The sequence below is a fragment of the Urtica dioica genome, chromosome 11 (genome assembly GCF_054948205.1).
Source record: "Urtica dioica subsp. dioica isolate 48M chromosome 11, U.dioica_male_clone48M_v1_H2, whole genome shotgun sequence".
Lineage (NCBI taxonomy): Eukaryota > Viridiplantae > Streptophyta > Magnoliopsida > Rosales > Urticaceae > Urtica > Urtica dioica.
Genome location: NC_142766.1, coordinates 12871215 through 12893304, shown reverse-complemented (window position 1 = coordinate 12893304; position 22090 = coordinate 12871215). Strand labels below are relative to the sequence as shown.

General features: G+C 37.2%; 3 protein-coding genes across 11 annotated transcripts; 1 reads left to right on the top strand and 2 right to left on the bottom strand.

The window, feature by feature from the left end:
- Positions 1-1802: 1802 nt before the first annotated feature.
- LOC149381342 (Ppx-GppA phosphatase) lies at positions 1803-5986 on the bottom strand. 9 transcript variants are annotated; one of them, XR_016302060.1, is made up of 9 exons: positions 4927-5984; positions 4135-4287; positions 3987-4028; positions 3835-3915; positions 3608-3733; positions 3405-3491; positions 3217-3325; positions 2667-2771; positions 2517-2537 (listed from the first exon to the last, which is right to left on the bottom strand). XR_016302060.1 is itself a non-coding variant. In XM_089630808.1 (8 exons), the coding sequence occupies exons 1-8, from the start codon at positions 5935-5937 to the stop codon at positions 2019-2021; spliced, it is 1782 nt and encodes a 593-aa protein (XP_089486934.1). In that variant the 5' UTR covers positions 5938-5984; the 3' UTR covers positions 1803-2018. The 9 variants fall into 9 exon arrangements, 2 of the variants coding, with proteins under 2 accessions (XP_089486934.1, XP_089486933.1); XR_016302059.1 differs by lacking the exon at positions 2517-2537 and adding an exon at positions 2540-2560; XM_089630808.1 differs by lacking the exons at positions 3217-3325; positions 3405-3491 and adding an exon at positions 1803-2174 and having other exon boundaries at positions 2453-2560.
- Positions 5987-10099: 4113 nt separating this feature from the next.
- Positions 10100-13159, top strand: LOC149381341 (excitatory amino acid transporter). The gene is made up of 4 exons (XM_089629863.1): positions 10100-10243; positions 11105-11222; positions 11354-11491; positions 12859-13159. The coding sequence occupies exons 2-4, from the start codon at positions 11132-11134 to the stop codon at positions 12873-12875; spliced, it is 246 nt and encodes an 81-aa protein (XP_089485989.1). The 5' UTR covers positions 10100-10243; positions 11105-11131; the 3' UTR covers positions 12876-13159.
- A 2417-nt stretch (positions 13160-15576) lies between these two features.
- On the bottom strand, positions 15577-18256 carry IPT2 (tRNAisopentenyltransferase 2). The gene is made up of 9 exons (XM_089602049.1): positions 17976-18256; positions 17816-17895; positions 17616-17684; positions 17458-17521; positions 17244-17350; positions 17090-17164; positions 16238-16619; positions 16019-16167; positions 15577-15951 (listed from the first exon to the last, which is right to left on the bottom strand). The coding sequence occupies exons 1-9, from the start codon at positions 18154-18156 to the stop codon at positions 15817-15819; spliced, it is 1242 nt and encodes a 413-aa protein (XP_089458175.1). The 5' UTR covers positions 18157-18256; the 3' UTR covers positions 15577-15816.
- Positions 18257-22090: the final 3834 nt, after the last annotated feature.

Sequence of the window (22090 nt, the reverse complement as noted above, 5' to 3'; positions counted from 1 at the left end):
CCTACCAAATGTGGCAGTGGAATGATGTCGACGATAACGTCGGAGAAGACGAACCTTCCGCCGTTGAAGACCACCATCGCCGAGGTCCACCCAAAGTCAGCGACCTGAGACGAGCAGCGAAAGATTGGCAATGATGCAGCACGGCGCCAACATGAATGGAGAAAAACAATGAGGCTATCCTGACACAAAGAGGCAAAGAGGTCGCCAGAATATGCCATGAACGGGCTTAACCATGGTGGGAGGTAGAATTTATTCAAAAGCTGTGAATAAATAAAGCAAATAAAGAAAATGGTAGAAAGAGAGGGCTCCATCCAGGTCGAAACTCACTGCAATGGCGGCGTTCGATGCTTGGAAGGGTGGCGGCGGCAGCCGGTACTATTGAGAACCTCAGGGACTTTTTTTTCCTTGCGCTTAGGACCTCAAGACAACAATGATTTCATTCAAGAATCAGATGAAAGCACGTTGTGTGGAAACTTTCAATGACCGGAATATAGACCACACTAATATTCGAGCAACACATTGATTATTTCAAAAAATTCTCAAAGGTTAGTGAACGAATTAAAGTGATCAAGGACCACCAACTGTAGTAAAAGACGTTCGAGTGTCTGCGCCGCCAAAAAACTCCAACTAAGCACCCAATAGATGGCTTAGTCATCTTTGGAACACAAAGACCATCCTAGTATAGTTGACAAAGCATCAAAGTTTAAATATCCTAAATAATGCAAAAGATAAACTAAGCTAAAACTAATATCTTCTCTAAAAAAGACACCACATGAAACAACAAACACCACCAGCGAACGGGGGGAGTCGCGGCAAAACGGCTCACGGAGCCGGAGGAAGCGAAAGGAGAGGATGACCGTCACGACGTCGTCGAGAGGGTCGGAGATGGAGGCGGCAAAGATGAGACCGAATCCAAGCACCGTCATAATGAGGGAGGCGGAATCCAACGAGAATGGCGTGAAATGCTCCAAAAATTATGGTCTAGAGAAGATGATCAAAACCCCCATCTCTTCTTAGATCGAAAAATACTTAAAAGTGTCGTCTCACCCTTTTAAAAAGGTGGTTGAGAACCAAAAAACCTTACTTTTTTGTTGCAGAGAGGAAAAAAAAGAGCAAAGAGAAAATAGATCTAAAATTTTAGACCACGCACACTTAACAATGGGTATATACATTCACATAATATAGGTCTAAAATTTGGCCTATATATCTTGTAGAGTTTAGGCCCAGTTTTCAAATAGTCAAACAAGATTGTTCGTGAAACATGCAATTGATCTTATCAAACAAGGAACGAAAATAAGCAGATATTAGACAAGACACAAATTTACTTTGGTTCGATCGATATAATCTATGTCGAGCAATAAGTTCCAATCCACTATTGTATCCAAATGAATACATGATTAATCTCCAATTACAACTTCTTCATAAATCCCATTTTCTTAGCAAACCTAACTTCGAATTTCTGAACTTCTTGTTTCTTGGAGAGATGAGAGAGTAACCTTTACCACGTTCCTCCATCTATAATACATTGAAGGAAGCGTTTACAATAATGACGTGTATCCTAAGCTACCTTGTTGATGATCCAACGGTCGACTCCCTGCTCTTCTTCTAACTTAAAGTTTGATCTCACGGCTGTGATTAATCTGAGGCTATTATAATATAATCAACGCCTCACATAATTGAATAAAATAATTGTTTGCTCTGGTCTTGCATGTATATAAAAGGGGTTATGATCTGAACTGTGACTTTTTCATTGAAAACCAGCCAAGTCTTGAAAGCACAGAGGAATTACATGAAGAACTGCCTCATCCAATGGGAATGGATAACATAGTTTCTCAAAATTAAGCTATGGCTTTTTAGAAGCAAACCCATATGTATTTTAAGAAAAGCGCGACTTGTGTTTGGAAAAGAGGGAACTTAAAATCAAAATTGATGAAACTAAGACGCATATGACAAAGTAAATCATTGTTCAACTACTCTTTTCTGCACGGAACAATTCCAGCACTGACAAGCTTCATTGCTCAAACCATGAAGAGAAACATTGTAAGAAAAAAAAATAGAAACACCATAGTAAAACTTCTTGCACAAACCGCATTGTATTTTGAGTAGGAGTTAAGCCAGCTCTTTGAAAGGAGATGCTTCCTCTGTGCCTGCTTCTTATCCAAACCCAAAAAATCCTGTCAGAAAAGAAAATAGAAAACAATGAACCAAATTGACTCATTTAAGCGTATCTAGATGATAAACTAGGATTTGGTTATACATAAGAGAACAATTGTCAAGATTTAATGCATGTGATGCAACAATAGAGCTCAAAGTTATGCCCCTCTATCAACGTAAAAATCTTATGACCGGGATATTCAATAGTATGAAGCCAGTTGCTATAAATATACTTTCTTCCTTGCGAAACAAAACTAAGAAAAATAATCCAAATCATAAAGAGAGGCCCATTTCTTGCCTTTGTTGCGGAGGCTGCGGCAGAGACTGATGGAATGAGTTCGGAGCAGTGTTTCGTTGAGTAGGCGGCCAACTCAGCTGCCAACCTGGCATCACTCAGAGGCGAGGGCTAGTCCATCAATAGTAAAAAAAGCACATCAATAAAGCCAAATGATCATCTCTTATGAAAACGTGGAGAACAACATCAATGTATCGTAAAGTGGCAGAAATCGGACCTTGGGGTAAGACTTTCGAGCGTTCACTCTCGCGGTAGAGGAATGAGGAAGATCAAACACAAGATGGGGAAGCCAGAGAACGGTGTGTATGTGCTGACGAATTCGCTGCATATATAAATGAGTAATTTTCCGGAGAGAGAGGCGCCTCTTTAGCTGCTTATTAGCTCACGTTAAAATTTTGAACTTTTAAATTAAAATTAAAAATAGAATTAATCTAAATATTTTATTAATGGAAATTTATATTTTATTTTGAGAAATAGAATCGAATGTTATTAAATATTTGGTATCTCATGATTTTATTTATTCATCTAATCGATTTTTTGGGTTCATTGCAGTACTTATGTCTTAAGAAAATAATTCAAATTCTACTTCTTTACCAACTTTTGTTACCTAAAAAAAGGGCCGAAATCTTCTAAAAATTAATATTTTGAATTACAAATTTATAATATATAAATATTAGCGTTTAATTTTTTAAAAAAAGGGGAAAAAATCAGTTAATAATTGCTTTTAGAAAAATCTAGCCAAGTGAGACTTCACAAGTCCTCCTCACATTTAGTAAGCATTTGCGCCGAGGGATCCGCTAGAACTGCCTTTTACGATACAAGCTAGTGTTCATTCTTCTTTGAAGATAGCATAGAGGATAAATCTCGATTGAAGACCTAGATCCGAATAATCACCATCCATGATTTAGAACAATAAAAAAAAATTAAGAGATATGTGAATAAGTGAGGGTTTCACCATTTTAAAGTACTCCAACTCTCGCCTTGGATCTCCCTTGTCATTATCAGATTCGGCTAGATTTCGATGATCTAATTCTTCAAGCACCTAAAAAAAACCCTTTGCTAGAATATTTGTTGCTAAGGATCTAACTCTAAATCTAGTAATGCGTTTATAAGCATGACGTGCATCACAAAAGAGGCTCAAAGACTAGAATTGCCTACCGATCTGACGTCGAGAACTTTGTAAGAATACGAAGGTTTCGCTGTTTGAACATTCTTTCTCTGATGTTGCCATAATGCAACAGAGACTCGAATAATTGCGCAAAGGAATTTGAATTTCTTCTTAACCTGCTCAAAACAGTAGAGGAGATTGCCTAAGGAAAAAATAACTTTTTTTTTTTTCGTTTATTTATTTGTTTATGTGTGTGCGATATAACAAATATACGCACCTCTTCTGAGAGTTCATGGAAAGAAGGATGTTCGAGATTCGGAAACTTCTTTCTGTGATGTCTTGCTAGCAGTGCTATCAGCTGCCAATTAGCGAAGCAAGATTCATCGCCGCAGAACTTTTGAGATACGCTGAGAAAGTTAATTGGCGTACCTTGACTTCATCGGCAGTGTAACCACAAAGATGATCGCCACTCTGCAGTGTGACAACATTTTATTTAGCATCATCAAAGAAATCCCACAAATCAATAAAATCTGTATCCCCACTAGGGCTACAAAGTCAAAAATCGAGAAATACTGACCATGATCATACTGTAGGAATGCTTATGGTAGCCCTTCTTTGCAGCGCACATCCCGATATTGTGTAGCAAACACGCTGCTTCGAGATACTCGACATCCTTATCGTCCAAGGACACTCCAACTTCATTGCACTCTATGATTTCTTCGAAAATCTCCTAAACGGCCAGCCATTTTTTTGAACATTAATCGTTTTTGTGCCAACCTCTAATAGGAACTATTTTATTTTACTGTTGCAATTTTCAATAACATTTTCTATAACAATACTCCATCCAATAAAAAGCATTTGAAACAGTGTGCATCAATTGAGAGCTAAGTAAAACCCAAGCCATAATGAATTTGTTGCCCTATTGACAAGTAAAACAGAACAATAATAACTAAGAAACCATAAAAATACTGCAATAATTACTATAATTAGCACAAAGCTCTTGAGAGCCACCAATCACCATTTTAAAAATACTGCAATAATCACTATTTTATTTTATTTTTGCAATATTCACCAATACTACCCCATTCAATGATAATCATTTGAAGCAGTGTGCATAGATTGAGAGCTGAGTAAACTCTAAGTCATAATAAATTTATTGCCCCATTGACAAGTAAAACAGAACAATAACAACCAAGAAAACATAAAATACTCCAATAATTACTATAATTAGCACAAGACTCTCGAGTTAGAAATTCAAATCTGGACAAACTTTCTACATTTACACTAGTTTTGCCTATGATCTAATCTAACAACGTTTCTAATAATGTTGCAGTCATTTTGCAGTGTGGCAGAGTGGTAAATAACGAACCTTAGCAAGGGCTGCGCAGTTTGAAGCCTTTACCATCCTCTTCTTCCCTCCAAGCTTCGCCGCCGACCTCACCGCCGAACCCAACCCCTCATCTCCATGGCCGGATCGGCTCACGATCCCGGCCATCACACCTTCCAGAATCCCGAAACGCGAAACCTCCATAACCTCCACGTGGAGAGACTCGAAGATCTCCTCAAGAAGCACCGCCCCGGCCTCGATAGTCTCCGATCGCCTCTTGAACACTCTCCTCTTCTCCCACTCCGAGTAACCGCCGATCCTCTCCACAACTCCGCTCAGTTCCCCTCTCCTCAGCCTCCACTTTCTTTCTCCAGAAGAAGAAGAAGAAGCCTTATCCAGAGCCCGGATTGTTCCGGAAGATCCAACCGCCACGTGGAACCCTAGCTTCTCCACATCCTCGACCACGCCGGAATCGGCTATCACCGACCTCACGTGGCTCCTCATCTCCTCCACGCTCTTCCCCCTGAAATCCTCGGTCAGAGTCACGTGGCCGAGCGTGAGAGAGCGCGCGAAGAGCACGGCGCCTCCGAGGCCGACGGCGAGCTCGGTGGAGCCGCCTCCGATGTCGACGCACAGAGTGAGGCTCCACCGGAAGGAAGGGAAGGAATGGAGCGAGCTTCGGTAGGCGAGATCGGCCTCTTCCTCACCAGAGATCACGCGGATCTCGATCCCCGCGGCCTCCGCGGCGGCGGCGAGGAAATCGGAGCGGTTTGGGGACTCGCGGACGGCGGAGGTGGCGACGCAGCGGGTGTTGGATGGGGAGACGCCGTGGAGGCGGAGGATCTCCCGGAAGCTGCGGAGGGAGTCGATGGCGGCGGCGAAGGAGGCGGTGCCGCGGCCGAGGACGACGGGGTCGCTGCGGCGGAGGATGGGGACGAATGTGGCGGCGGAGGGCTGTGCTATGAGGAGCTTGAAGGAGTTCGTTCCCATGTCGATCGCCGCCGAGAGCAGTGACGGTGATGATTGAGGACAAGAAGGAGGAGTGAGAGCCATTGATACTTTGATTCCGTCTCTGCGTCTGTATGTGTGACATATATATGATATATCCATAAGATAATAAAAAGCAAAGCATTTTTACTTTCATCCTGTCTGCGACATGTGGCATAACATAGATAATAAAAAACAAAGCATTTTTTACTTTCATTCTGCCTGCGACATATGGCATAACATAGATAATAAAAAGCTTTTTAACTTTCATCCTGACTGTGACATGTGGCACTTAAATGACTGTCATTGTTGCTTTTTTTCCCACTCTCTCTTTCTCTCTCATTCTCACGTTTGCAGCAAAAAAAAAGTCTCACTCTCACGTAAACGTAGCACATGAGATCTCGCGGGACCCCGTTTCCCTTATTTTTTTATATAGAAAACAATATTAGAAAATATGGTACCGGGATTTTTGTCCCAGAACCATCCGGGAAATAAGACGGAACTGGAATCCCCGTTTAGCACCATTTAGTACCATATTTTTAATATTGTATTTTTTAATTGAAAATATATGAATTTTTATTTATTTTTAAATGTACCGTAAATATGGGAAATATGAGAATCCCGGAACCGCAAAATATGGTACCGAGAATTCTCGGTACCGTTGAAAATGGTTCCGGGATTTTCCGGTACCATTTTTTACGGTTCCGGGAGTTCAATTTCCCGCAAAATATGGGACGGGACCAGGCGATCCCATTTTCCGAGTTCCATATGACCAGCTTTACTCTCACGTGAGCCTCTCTCTCTATCTCTCATTCACAAGCGCATATATTCCACTAGTATAGTTATATACTACACACTCGATTGACCACTAGTATAGTTAAAAGTAACAAAAGATTAAAAAAATAATAATAATGTTATGGGCCATTTTTCCTTCACAAGAAATGCTGCAGCCCAACCCAAAAAAGATGCACACAAGGCCCGGCCCAAGGGAAACCATAACAAGGCAAGGAGCCACGTCATCAGTAGTTTTATACCTTATGACCCTGGCAAGTCATGTCACGCCACGTCATCGGTAGTTTTATACCCTACGACCCTGGCAAGTCACGTCACGCCCGACCACCCATGACAGGACAAGGACGAGGCAAGCCACCCGGCCGGACAGGACGCGTCACGTCCGGTGACCCCCTTGGCGAGTCTGGCGACCCCCCTGACAGGTCCCGTGATCCTCGGGCACGTCCGGTGACTCCCTCGGCGAGTCTGGCGACCCCCCTGTCAGGTCCCGTGACCCTCGGGCACGTCCGGTGACCCCATCGGCGAGTCTGGCGACCCCCCTGACGGGTCCCGTGATCCTTGGGCACGTCCAGTGACCCCCTTGGCGAGTCTGGCGACCCACTTGACAGGTCCCGTGACCCTTGGGCACGTCCAGTGACCCCCTTGGCGAGTGTGGCGACCCCCCTGACAGGTCCCGTGACCCTTGGGCACGTCCAGTGACCCCCTTGGCGAGTCTGGCGACCCCCTGACAGGTCCCGTGACCCTTGGGTACGTCCGGTGACCCCCTGACAGGTCCGATGACCAACGGGTACGTTCGGTGACCCCCTGACAGGTCTCATGACAGGCGGGTACTTCTGGTGACTCCCCTGGCGAGTCCCATGACCCCGACAGGTCCCGTGACCCGTAGGTACGTCCCGTAACCCCTTGGTAGGTCTCGTCCGTCCCCTCCCAAACAGGACCGTCCCTCCAATAATAACCAAATGACGAGACTACCCCGACCCTCACAACTCTACTATAAATACCCAAGACAAACTCTTGTCAATGGTTGGCTTTTTTCTCTCTCTAACTAGACTCTGTCAAAACCTCCATTCAGCTATTTCTCTCACTAGAAACACCTTTGAGACCGAAATCAAGAACAAAGAGAATCAAAGTCACTCCACTCACACATTTACACAAAAAAAAACGAGGAACGATCTCCTTCCATTCTCTCTAGAGTGGGAGAGATAAGTTCACTCTCTCTCAAAACCCGAGGCCCTCGAGCCAAATTATATTCCCTCTACGATCGTGTCCAAGAGCTTGAGAAACCAATTCTCTCGTTCTTCATTCGATAAGAGGAATATCCCATTACTAATCTCACAGACTCGAAGACACATGGCCAAGTCCGCTCACGTCACGTGTCCATTAGTGGTGAACCAAAAAACGGCTTAACAATTATGATTCAAAGTTTTTCAAAATATTGCATGTTTTTTTAACTGTCAGATTTCTTAGAAGTATTATGGAGAAAAAAAATTTAGGTAAATAAAAGTTGAAATTAAATTTCGATAAAAGAAATTAAAAAAAATTATAGAGAAATAGAAAGTAAGAAAAGTTTCTTATATTTATGAATTTTATAACTAACTAGGTCACCTTAAACTCATGGTTTGGGATTCAGCCCACGTTTTGAGAGTTTTAGAAAAATAGCCAACTATATTAGGTGGCACTAGAGGTAATGGATTAAAATTCCATATTTGTCCTTAAATAAATATAACATTTTTTTTCCTTCTAGATCCATCACTTTCTCTATCTTGTTTTTTAATTCGTCACTTTCTCTCTTCTACTTTTTTTCAAACATTTTTTTTGCATAAAAACTTCAAAAACACATATATATCTCATTCGAACTCGAAATTGAGTGATTCCAAATCCTACAAATTCGTGACGTCGAGATCTTCAAAAATAGACTCATTGTGTTTAATGAAAAATCATGTTTAATACATCATATTTATGTTTCCATTTATTTCCAGATGATTTTCAAAAAAATTCAGTTATTTTCATATCTAAAGCAGTAACGTGATTTTTCTACATCTATAGCATTAAACATGATTTTTCATCAAACACAATAGATCTATTTTTAAAGATCTCGGCGTCACGAATCCGTAGGATTTGAAATCACTCAATTTCGAGTTCATATGAGATAGATATGGTTTTTTTGAAGTTTTTATGAAAAAAAAAGTGTAGGAAAAAAAACTAGGAAAAAAAAGTGACGAATTTGTTAATAGATGAGGGCAAATCAAACTTTTTTTTTACTTATTAGTCCGTTTAACTATATTTCTAAAGTTTGACAAACATTGGTTAAAACCAAAAAAGAAGGTTTGTTTTTTACCGTATTTCTAGAACGCCTTATATTTATATTAATAATATATATTATTATGTTAAATTATAAAAGTGTATTATATATCAAACAATAACATATAAAATCTACGTGTAATATTAATACCACATAATTTTTCCAAGAATATATATATATATATATATATATATATATATATATAAACATATACATAAAAAAAATTATACAAAATATATTGATAATTAGGTTTATTAATATTGGTTCAAATATTATATATATTATACAATATGGTAAAATATATTTATAGTAATCAATATGTTATACTATCTAAATTCTAAGAAAAACTTTTTGGACAGCGTCTGTCCATATTTTTTGTCCAAGGCGGATCTTTTGCATATTTGACCGTATGAAGAGTTTTATTTCTATTTAATACCATATGTAGTCTGGTTTGTTTGACACAAAGATTTAATGTACGTAATTAAGTATTAAAGCATGAGCTTTCCGTATCTGAGGCATTGTGCCTTAGTACGTACAAGGTGTAAGCATCAATGCGATACTTTAAAAACGATATAAACATTTTTAGCGTAACACGTTTTCGACACCACACCTCATAAGCCTTGATCCAGCAAGGCGGATCCTTTGCGTATTAGACAGTATGAAGAGTTTTATTAGCACTAGTGCCTTTTAAGTAAACAGTTTGACCCTTTCCTTTAATGAGATATATCACGTCCCTATAATATCCTTTCTTTTTCATAAATATACAAAAATCATATTGTTAGAGATAACATGTATCTTATAATTTTATGTTTATATGATATTACTAAGTCTAATAAACTCAAATTGCTATAAACATCTGTGATGTATGTGATCACCTCGTTTTTTAGAGAAGAAAAAAACTTTCATTATGAAATCAGTATCACATACACAAAAAAATGAGATCTATTTTAATATGCATCGTCTCGCTTAATCAAGAAAAAAGAACTACACATGATTATTAAATCACTACTTACATAGAATTTACCATTATTTATAAATCAGAAGACTAATTGAAAGAAGTAAAAAAATAAAAAAAAATAAAAAAGTCGAGCAAAAAAAAATTGTACTAAAGTAAAAATTAATGAGAACTGCTGATAAAAATTTGAATAAATTAAAAGGATAAAACACTTTATAACATGTCTATATGTACAATTAGAAAACCCTGTAGCCGTCGCTCCCAATTGCTCGCCGTCTCGCATTCTCCCACCGTATCGCACCGTCTCATCGTCACAACACCAGGTAATTCTCAAACTTTTAGTTTCAGTTTTTTATTTTATTTTGTTGACGTCTTGATCAGTATTGCTTGAATTCCCTATTTCATTGCGAAAATATATAATTGGTGTGTTTTTTACTCGAGAGTTTTTGTTGTTTTTAGTTTATGTAATTTGAAATCGTCTAAAATTCAAATTCCGTTTCTGGCAAAGTCTAATCAAGATATACGGGTAGAGCATTCCAGGATCCCTGATTTTAGGGCTTAGTTGATGGTTTTTGTTCGTGTATTTGGATTTTGGGGAATTTTGTCCTGGGTTTTGACTTAGAAGTTTAGGGGAAAAAAAAGAAGGATGTTTTAGTATTTTTTTTTTTCGTTTTTCTTAGTTGAAACCGAATAAAAGTAAATGAAAAATAAAAGTCTTTATAACAAGTCCAAATCTGCAAAGTGGTGTTCAAGCAAGATCATTCACGTAAAAAATCCAGCAAGGCGTACGCCTCATTTTCCAGACCTGAAACGTGTGTTACTGAGGCGTTTTCCGGGCGTTTTACCGTTCCATGCCTCAGTATGTACGTTTTTTAAAACCGTGGTTTGACTGATGCAATTCATTTTTTTTATAGTGACTAAAAAAACATATTTGCAATTCACCTTGAAACTCTCAGCGATGGCCTTTTTTCTATCTGTTTAGGAATATATAAATTTATATTGTTTGGTAGTTGTTCACGGGTGTTAATTTGATCACAGTGAGGATCTCAAGTTCATATCCAAATTCACATAACATAATTGATCAGAGTTTGTAAAGCTTACGGTTTGTTCTACGGCAGTGTAAACGGGCTATTTGTAAAAACTATTACCAAAAAAAAAACTTATGATGAAGTATGATATTTCAGGTGAGTGAAGCAAGTAAAAAGAAAAAGATGCCACTGAGTTCGACGATGATCGGAGCTCTTCTGGGACTTGGCACCCAGATGTACTCCAATGCCCTTCGCAAGCTACCTTACATGCGTCGTATGCTCTCTCTCTCTCTCTCTCTCTCTCTCTATATATATATATATATATATATATATATATATGTATATATATGTGTGTGTGTGTGTGTGTATCCTAAAGTTCCCAAATTTTCTCTGTTTGATTCACAGATCCTTGGGAACACGTTCTGGGAATGGGACTCGGAGCGGTGTTTGTGAACGAGCTCGTGAAGTGGGATGCTCAACTCCAGATAGACCTCGACAAGATGCTTGAAAAGGCCAAAGCCGCTAACGAACGCCGTTACTTTGGTAAATTCTTTCAACTTTTTGTTTGAAATGGTTACTTTTATAGGTGTTCAGAGATTGATAGTTCCATAGATTTTATAGTTAGGGCTAGCATCTGATTTAGATTACCCCGATGCGTTTCTTTTGAGATTTTGCTTTGAATCGGAGGGGCACAATGCTGAACGATTAAAATCAACCATTCACGAGTCAGTTAGTTTTAAGTGTGTTGGTTCTTTCATTGGGTGAAGGGTTCAATAAATTACTTGTTGAAATATTAATTATAAGGCTACAAAAACACTGTGAAGCAAACAATTCACTAGACCAGTCTTTAGCGAAGTCCGGGGAAGAAAAATGTGGAAAGTCCTTAACAGTCCCAAAAAAACCTGGCGTGTTGATCATACTGTTTGGTATGTTTTAGATCTCTATATAGTTAAGTCTGAGATGGATCCGTAAGGGAGTTAAACTTGGACGAATGGTCCCAAACTCCAGAAGCAGACTTAAAGCTTCTTCACTTATAACGATTGATCACCGAAATACAAATATCCTCTCTGAAAAACGCCACACTACAATATATCACCTTCCATTCCAATAGCTTCTGAAATTTTTTTTTGAGTCACCATAACACTTCATGAGAGGTTTAGAATTTGGTTTTGGATCACCTTTTTTTTTAATTTTCATAAACGTGGTGTCCGGGTTAAACCCGACTAAAATCCACGATTCCCTGGAATTATCGAGCGGGAAACTACCCCAGTGGCCAAAATCGTAGCATCCAGGGGGAATCGAACCAGAGACAGACAAGGTCCCAAGAACCGCCTTTACCACTAAATCAGCCCTTGAGGTTGGTTTTAGATCACTTTCAAGCTTGAAATAATCACGCGTTGAGAAATTCACTCTAAAAGATCTATTGGTAAGGGTGATGCTTGAGACCTTGATAGTGCCAGGGCCTCGTGGATTTTGTCGGATCTAACCCGGAAACCACGGTTATCAAATTAAAAAAAATGAAAATAGAAGCCAACAAGAACACATGAAACAATTGCTTGAAACTGGTTTTGGATCACTTTCAGTCTATTGTTTCATGTGATCTTGTTGGTTTTTGTTTTCATTCAGAGTGAATATTTCATAAGTAATCTCAAAATGCCTTCTCTTGATGGTTGTATATGAAAATCGGAGAGTTGATAGTGTACAAAGTATACTCTTGAAAACCTATATTATCAGTGAGGGCATTGGCAAAGTCAATATAATTGTAGTCATTATTGAATTGTGCTCACAAAATTAAGTGGGATTTCGAGGAGCTCATTTAATCTGTTTTTATTTATACGAGTTATAAGTAATTTTATCTATGATTTGCTATGTTGCTATGTTAACTTTTTTAAAAATAATTTGAAACGCAGATGAAGACGATGAGTAGCTTGGATCTTCAAACGAGACTCTCTATTGAGCAATAATACAGTGGAGTCGCTGCAAGCTCATTTCATGTTCTCGTGATGTTAAATTTTTGTAAGACTGCAATTTTTGGTTTTAACATCTTTTGTAATATTTTGCGAAGCAAAAGAGGATCATAATCTATGTGCTTCCAGTTTTCCCCCTGATAAATCAGAATGATTCAATCTCTGAAAACAATGAAATTCAAACGGTTGATTATTGCTTAATTTGTTTGTAAAGTTGCAATGAAACTTTGTTATCAAGTGCCAATCACGATGTTATGATTGCTGGCAAATTTGTTTTAGGTGAATAGAGAGTGAAACGGTCGACTAGTTCATCTTTTTTTGTTTTTGTTTTGAAGAATGACTAGGGTAGATCTTAGAAGTCCTAAAAAGTTTATGAATAAAAATGAGGGGTGAAATCTTGCCTGATTGCATTTTGGGTTTCTTATTCCATCTGGGTCGTTTTTAGGATCGAAATACCATTACCGATGTTGTACCAAGACTCATATTTTACTGGTATCTTGGGAGATATCAATGATTTAACAGTGAGAATAAGGGTAAATTATACTAACAAAATTACTGTTATCGACGTGGTAAACCGACAAATAATGGATTTACTGAGAAGTATCCGGTGAACAAATATTTATAAACTAAAAAAATACTAATATGTAATATATTATAGGAAAAATGGTATGAAGTAGCCAATGACTTTTGCAAAATAGCCATAGTTTCATTAGGTATAGCAAAATAGCCAATTAAGAGTACTATGACTTTTAATCCTGTCTCGATTAATTTTAATCCAGTCTTCATAAATCTTACATTGTCTTTATAGTTCGTTGGGATTAAATTTAATCCAGCCTAGATTAATCTTACTTGGGCTAGTTTACTTGTAGTTGGCAAATTATGGCTATTTTGCAAAAGCTTAAGTTCTATTTGGGGTAATTAAGCTAAATAGCCTCCTAAAAATAAGCAATTTATTTTTATCCCACATCTTGTTAATTAATGGTAAATAGCCATGAGGATTTATTTACAGCGAAAATAGGACGAGACTGCCCTTTGTTATTCCCGCTCATTTTGTATCAGCGCATTTACACATAATAAGCTCAAAGATTTCGTCATTAATGCTCGCGCAAATCGAGGAGGTAATTAAAATCGTATAGCTGCGTTCACACTTCACACGCAACCGCTCTCATTTATTGTTTTTCAAAAAAAAAAAAAAAAAAAGATGAAAGAGAGCCGAGAGAGAGAGAGAGAGCCGAGAGAGAGATCGAGGGAGTGAGAGCTCGAGGAAGAAGAGAACGCTCGACCGGACCACCACCAAACACCCTGTCATGAGCGGACCCAAAACCCGCGCGCGCTCGGACCGGGGAGTCGCCGGGATTTGCCGAGAAAAGATTGACGAAGAGTTCGGCTGGAATCAAAGAGGACCGTCGGAATTCATCAAATTGAGAAGGTATTTCCCGTGAATCTCTTGAACCCAAGGGTTTGGGTTCCGAATTGCAATAAAATTGGGGCTTTCTCGATAATGATTGTATCGTCCTTGCTTGGTTAAGCTTTGTCGTTGATTTTTTTTTCTCTCGTGCTCCCTGTTTGGTCTGATGGGTTTGGATGAATTGAAGTTGTTAAATTGATTTTTGTTGGTTAAAATTGAAGGCTTAATTTCAATCGCAGGCTCTGATTTTTTTTTCTCTCGTGCTCCTTGTTTGAATTTTCCGAGAAGAGAAGAATTTGCGTCCAAAGGTCCCGATCGATATTATGGACTCCGCGAAGAACAGGGTTTTTTTTTTTTTTTTTTTTTTTTTTTTTTTTTTTTTTTTTTTTTTTTTTACAGTATGTTCGTGTAAATAGAAATCATATTTACAGTATATTCGTGTAAATACGAATCTTATTTACAATATATTCATTGTAAATACAAAGCATATTTACAGTATATTCACTGTAAATACAAAGCATATTTACAGTATAATCGTGTAAATAAACTGAAAAAAATTCTGAAAATATTTTGGGCACGAAAATTCTTGAAATTATGAATATATGGAAACAAAATAATATCAATGAATGAAGAATATATTTACATATTTTATCCATAATGAATTGCAACAAAAATAGAAACTAATTACCTAAAGTCAACGCTGAAAATTTCCAAATACGTAACAATTAATGGGCTGAGAACTTTCAAAATCTGCTCAAAATTCAAATTTCAAATTTGAAAACTTCCCTATTCAGTTTCAATATTTAATTCGAAATTAAAAAAAAAAAAACTGCCTATTTAAAATAGCGTAAGGGCAAAAATGTAAAATTAATTCAATTAATAAACTACCACGTAAGCAAGATGGCTCTTTACGGAAAATTAACGAAAGGTTGGCTAAAACGAAATTGCTAGTGTTTTAGATGACTACACAATCAATCAGGGGCGGATCCAGGTGGTAGGCTCAAGTGGCCTGGCCCCCCCTCAAAAAAAAAAAAAAAAAATTTTTTTTTTTAAAGCCTAATTTCAGTTTTGCCCCATTTTTTTTTTTTTTTTTTTTTTTTTTTACAGCCTAATTTCAGTTTTGCCCCCTTTTTTTTTTTTTTTTTTTTTTTTTTACAGCCTGATTTCAGTTTTGCCCCCCCCCCCTTCCGAGTTTGGATCCGCCACTGCAACCAATTATTTGTTATATTTATGCATTATTATCATCTTCTAAACAAAAATGATAACGCATGATATGGTTTTATTTTATACTTACAGTAGTGACAATTTAAATATAAAAAAAAGGTACGAAATGTACAAAAGAGAAACATATAGCATCTTCTAATGATAGCAATAATATTATTGATTCCGGGGTTTCTAGGCCGAAATTATCAAATGCTTAGACGGTACACTTGATTTTTCAGATTTAAAAAAAAAGTAAAAAAAATAAAAAATAAAACTAGAGAGAGAGCTCCTTAATCTTGGGGAGGTTTTGTTGACAAAAACCCCAGAGACCTTTTTCGCAGTTTGGAGATTCGCTTGCGATGGTTTCGACCCTGTTTGTGCTGTTCCCACTCATATGCTCCCCTAAGAACTTTGTTTGAACAAGCCTATACACACACACACAGTTATTGTCAGAGTAGATCCGAGATATGAATCATAAAAAGCATTACTGACCTCGCATGTGAACTGTGTCCACAATTCCCTTTCGAGTATTCTCTCTCCATTGCAACTCGGAGCGTTGTTAGAATCTTGATCAAGGAAAGCCCTAACAATTTCGGCAGCCGGCTCAACAACCTCTTCAGTCCATACAACATCCGATTTACCTACAAGCACAAAATAGTATCAAACAAAGAAACCACAAGAAAAAAACAGTAGTACAAACAAACACGGTACTTGATATGGACTCCGTTGCATCGACGAAATGAATGTTCCATCCAAACAAGTTTTGGAGCCTAAAAGCCATGCGCCTCTGTCGCCGAACTAGTCTTCGAGTGTTGAGCTTTACTTTCTCGATAGCCTCTCTCAGCATCGCTGCCCTCGCACTCTCTTCTTCCTCAGAGCCGAGGAAAGACTCGAATTCGCGGACGCCAATGGCTTGAAGCAAACCTCGAGTGTAATCGGCGTTGGGGCTGAAAATGTCGCAAACTTCGTCAAGCAACCCCGAATCGACCATGCAATCCACTCTTTGGTCGACGTAGCGATCAATCACGGGGAGAGATGCTTCCATGCATATGAAACAACAATCGTATCTCAAATTGTCAACCCGACCCCAATTCTGCCCTGCCACATACACAATCATATCTCATAACTACAACACTTAGCTTCCTCTTTCCGATTTCAAAATTAAGATTTGGCTATCCAATTTCAATGACTAATAAGAATTCATTTATAAGCCATAGCTCAGTGCAAAAACAGAGAAGAAAACACACACGGCACGGCATACACGTGTTTGATAGGGTCAAGACAAATGTGACAAACCATAATGTCAAAACCAACCCATTTTTCTGGGAAAAAATTCTACGAAGTACCCATTTGAAGCTTAGTTGATTAGTAAAATAGCCAAAGTTTTAAACTTTTAGCACAATCACCAAAATTACGTTTCCAAAATTTGTTGTGACCCTGTCATTAAAAATATTGACTCCTATATATAAGAAATTTTTACCACTTCCAAAAAATTATTGACACATGGTCCATAATTACGTTTTCTTTTTACAGAAGAACATTAGTTAATCGCTCTGAACAAACCTGCGCTGCGTTTCCCTGTAGAAGTTTGCTAGGGAGCGTGCCAGAACGAGCATATAAGCTAAAATACTGATTTATCTGCATTACAAATAGTCAACACAAAATTATTCACCAAAATTTAGCAACACAACGCAATGGTAAGCTAATAGTAACCTACTTTTCTATGATTATTTGGATGGATTCTGTTAGCGGCGACTGGGTCAATACTGGCAAGACGGTCGTAACAATCACAAGTCTCTTCGTTACAATTTGGCTCTGCCTCTCCTGTGCGACATAACATAACAAAACACAACATACACTAATTGAAATTTCAAATCCAGAAAGAAGAAAAACAAAATGTGGAAATTCATTATAAGAGGTTTGCTATTTGCCTGAAGAAAATGCTTCGTCTATGTCATCTGCGGTCTCATCTAGAAGAAAAGGACTTATAAGAGCCTGCCAATAACACGAACACAACTCGGTAACAACTCTCACTCAATCGATTAATGGAAATACAAGCCAGGAATCAAATTATGAAGCAGAAGTTTACCTGTATGTAGTAACTTGTACCGCCCACTATCACCGGCAAGTTGTTACGACACAAGATTTCATCAATTATCTGAAAATAAAAACCCTCAAACGTCTTCAATTCAAATTCAGATTACGTGAAACTGAAACATAAACAAGTTCCTAGTTCATTCACGTTAGCTCTTATAAAGTTGAAGTTGTGATCTTAGTAGTAATACATACGGGAATAGCAGAATCACGAAAATCTTTGGCCGTGAATTCAACTTTCGGATTCACTGTCCCCAAAAGATGATGCCTCACTCCTACGTCAAATAAAGAGTCAATATTTTGCACATTAAATATAATAAACTAAGATAAGTAATGACTGAGAAAGAAGAAAGACCTTTCTGTTCATGGGTTGTGAGCTTGTTGGTGAGAACGTCGAGGCCTCGATAGACCTGCATAGAATCAGCATTGATGACCTCCATTGGGAAACGAGCAGCCAAATCGATTGCCAACTTTGACTTTCCTGATCCCGTGGGCCCCATTATCACCACCAATTTCCGCTTCTTCTCCGACGCCATTGCTAGGGCTTTGGCTTCTCGTTTCAGTGCGACTGTCGTATTTTCTTTATAAATTGAGACAACGACAGAGACCCCATTTGAAAAAAAAAAATATGAAAAAATGGATTGCCCTAATTTCATTGGTTTCGGCTTTTGAGTAATTGATTGATTACACTTAGCATTGCCATAGATAAGTTTTTTTTCAATTTTCCACCAAAGTTTTAATTTGGTCAAAAATATTAATAAATCACTTATACAAATACAATTTTATCTTCAATGTGATGTCAACAATTGATATTTATTGTTAACATATTTGAGTTTTTGTTCTCTGTTCGTGACATAAATGTCAATAATTGACATATATTGTTGACATCAATTATTGAAGGTAAAATTATATTTGTACAAGTAGTTTAGTAGTATTTTTTGCCAAATTAACCTTTCGATGAGAAATTGGAAAAAACTTATCAAATGACAGTAGTTGAAACAATTTCTCTTTTTTTAGAGGAGCCTAATGTTGGCTGTGTTTGGTTGAGATTAAAATGCCCTGTTTTTGTTTTTAGAAAAAACTAAACTGCTTATCTGGTGTTTGGCAAAACTGTTTTTACAAAAAACTTCAAAAGCTATTTTAGATTTTGTACATGAGATGGAAAAGATAGGATCCTTAGTTTTTGGAAAAAAAAAAGTGTTTTTAAGTTTGTTATACAAATTACCATAATATCATCGTACAAAGTGTTTCTAAGTAATCTATATGATATTTTAAATTCTATCTCCCTTCATAAATTGTGAGAATTTTTATACCATAATACATCATTTTTCTCTCTGTCTCATCTTTTTTTCTATCTAAGAGTGAAACTTGTTCAAAAATAATTTGGACATTTTATTGGAATGTCATTGGCCGTTGGAGTCCAATAATAGTTTGTCTTGTTACGTTATCTTTTTTTCTCTTTGATTTTTTTTAGAAAAAAATATTATTCAGATATATGCATGTAAATAAACATATTAATAATTTTTATTTAATTTTTAAGAACATGTCTATTTTAGTCTTTTTACTGTAATATATTTATTTTACCAAACAAAAGTTTTTGATATGTTTACCAAACACCTGTCATAGTTTACCAAACACCTGTCAGTTTTTGAAAAAAAAAACAGTTTTTTTTTTCAAAAGCTGATTCTAAAAACAATTTTTTAAAAAACAAAACTATGTCAAACGGGACCGTTATATAGTTACATAATCAAATTTTTACCACTTTTTGGATAAAAGTATGTTTATAAACCTTTTTTCATTCGTTCACGTCTCTTTTTTAGTCTCTCATTCTCGCTCTAAAAGGTGGGCTTCGCAACTTGAAGCTGAAACTAATGGGTAATATTTTTTTAAATTGCTATGAGCGTTTCATTGGATTAAGGGCGAAACACTCATTGTAAAAGAAGAATAACATCATAAAACAAGATAAATGTTGGACTCATATCGAAACAAATTTAATCTTATGTACAAGTGATGGTTCATCTTGTGCACTCTTCCGACAAAGGAAAAGACATAAAACACATTAAAAATCAAGCACACGAGGCTCGTTCAAATTACTCATAATGGTTGATGGAAAGATCCGATCTGTTGGGGAATCGAGCGCGTATCAGACACGAACAATCGTTCTGATGCTACTCGTTTGAGATGATTCCACCATATAACCATATTAATGCGGAAAATAATTAATTACGCTGATCATAAGCTAATTAAATTATGGTTATAATTAACAAGATCTAGTTATGTTTAATTAATTTAATTCACGAGAGCATATTTATCAAGCATCCGATTTGAGCGAAAACAAAACGAGTACTTACATTGATTTTCGGTTCAACTACAGAACGCTCCTGAACCAATCGCGTACTCCTTGCGTCGTCTTGATGAAGGACTCGAGGATGACACCTTAGTCTTCCGAAACGTAATCTCCGAGGCGAATAAGAAAGATGAGTGGGCACAGTATTTATCTCATTAGATCACGAAACTAAGTGTTTCAAGATCTATCTCTTATTTTACTAAGAATGGAAAAAAAATTCCGAGGGGGAGGAGAGGCAGAAGTGCACGGCCAAGAAGGCTAGAATGCACGAAATTTTTCACAAAATAATTGCTTATTTTTGCCTTCTCATGAACCCCTATTTATAGTAGTAAAATGAGATATTCATGGAATCTTCCAGAATATTTTATTTCCTTTTATTGTGTTCATACTAGTGGATTTAATCTAGGCCATTGGATCTCAACAAGTGAATCCTACTTTTTCTCTCATCCATCAGATATTCAATATCTATGGGATATTATTCTCTATTTAAATAGATGATATTTTATTTATTGAGAGAATAAAGGAGAATATATTATTTCCCTTTAAATATATTCTCATATATTCTCCTAAATATTTTCCTTTAAATAATGAGAGAATATAGGACAATATCTTATATTATTCTCTCTCCTTTATTTAAACAACTAAAGAGAAAATATTGGTAAATACTAATTTTGAATTTTCGAACTTGATGGCACACGGCCAAGGAGATTTGCGCAAACCCTAGTGCCAAAAATCCTAACTCGACTTTTCCATGTGTGCAAGGCCCAATTGCTTAAAACCCAATTAATCATTTATTTATTTGGTCCAACAATAAACAAATAATTAATAATTGTTTATTTACTTGATCAAACAATAAATAAACAATTCTACCATAAATATTTATTTAATTCTGCGAATACCCGTTTTCCAAAATTAATGCTGTCAATCACAATTACAGCAAATGAGATTAATAATGATAAACATTATTATACGAAAGTTCTTATCCGCTTTTATCAGAGTCGAATCGGGGACTATGGACCTAGTAATAGAAGCTTAACAAATCCGATGAAAAAAAACGAAATAGTCATTTCTCTTTTTCCATCGATTCGTTTAATCTTGGTCAAATACTCCACCTTGTAAGCCAAGACTGAACTCTCATTTATACTATAATTATATTTACTCATCGCGACGAGTGTCCACTGATATAGTCAGTTCGTGATCAAGATCCTCCAGGTTCAACCCGTGTCAAGAGAAGTCAATTTTTCCGTTATACTTCTCTTGATACATATCAGCCCTAAGCATTGTTGCTTCCCTAGCGAAAGATTCTTTCGAACGTTACTTACTTCGAAAGTGCTAGCAATCTATCGGTTCTGGAATCAACCCTTAGGTGAGAGAACATTAACCTTCTTTCAGGAAGGCTAGATTCCGTATCTGTAAATCATTTCTCACTCGAATTATGCTCTGAGAAAACTCTCAAGACATAAGTTGTGATTAGCATGAATAGCCTTTTAGCGAATGAGTCAAAGAGCTCAGTAACATAACCCAGTGTCCATGATCACTTCAGGATTTAGATCAAGTCTCACTGTGACCATCATAGTGGCCTCGGTTAGTGTGTCGTAACGGTCCTTAAACGATACATCTACAACCAAGATCTGTCCAAGTCGTACACTTACCACAAGTGTAGAATGCTCTCACATAGTGATCAGCCTTCACCTATGTGTTCCACATATATGACTTTAGATATAGCTTTCCAGGCGTATATCAGTCATCGACCTAGTTTTAGTTCACCGTCCAAACTCAGGTGCCCAGCACGTGACTCAGTTTAATACGGAGGCCATGGAAGATAGTTGTTATTGATTCTAATTGTTTAGAGAACTCAACCCACTAATCATATAATGCTAATAAAGTAATCTTATTATCGAATTTAGTAATCATTTATTCATTATCTTCAAGTGGGCAATATTATTCGTAACACGATCAACCGCAGTCCAATGATCATGAAAAATATGACTATTCGACTCTTCAGCCTATATAGACACAAATCTAATAGAATACCCAAACAGGGATAGTGGAGAGGTGCTAATCCGTCTCCAAAACAAAACAAAACAGAAAACACAAGACAAAAATATATGAAATCAAACACC

Bases quoted from the DNA above. Each gene is read 5' to 3' on its own strand.
- LOC149381341 (XM_089629863.1), top strand. From the start codon at position 11,132: ATGCCACTGAGTTCGACGATGATCGGAGCTCTTCTGGGACTTGGCACC. The intron at 11,223-11,353 runs GTATGCTCTCTC...TTTGATTCACAG, and splicing joins CAAGCTACCTTACATGCGTC to ATCCTTGGGAACACGTTCTG.
- IPT2 (XM_089602049.1), bottom strand. From the start codon at position 18,156: ATGGCGTCGGAGAAGAAGCGGAAATTGGTGGTGATAATGGGGCCCACG. The intron at 17,165-17,243 runs GTAGGTTACTAT...TTTGTAATGCAG, and splicing joins ATCCAAATAATCATAGAAAA to ATAAATCAGTATTTTAGCTT. The intron at 16,168-16,237 runs GTACCGTGTTTG...TTGTGCTTGTAG, and splicing joins TGCAACGGAGTCCATATCAA to GTAAATCGGATGTTGTATGG.
- LOC149381342 (XM_089630807.1), bottom strand. From the start codon at position 5,937: ATGGCTCTCACTCCTCCTTCTTGTCCTCAATCATCACCGTCACTGCTC. The intron at 2,820-3,607 runs GTAGGCAATTCT...GCTAATAAGCAG, and splicing joins AAGTTCTCGACGTCAGATCG to CTAAAGAGGCGCCTCTCTCT. The intron at 2,561-2,666 runs GTCCGATTTCTG...TTGATGGACTAG, and splicing joins CTCGAAAGTCTTACCCCAAG to CCCTCGCCTCTGAGTGATGC.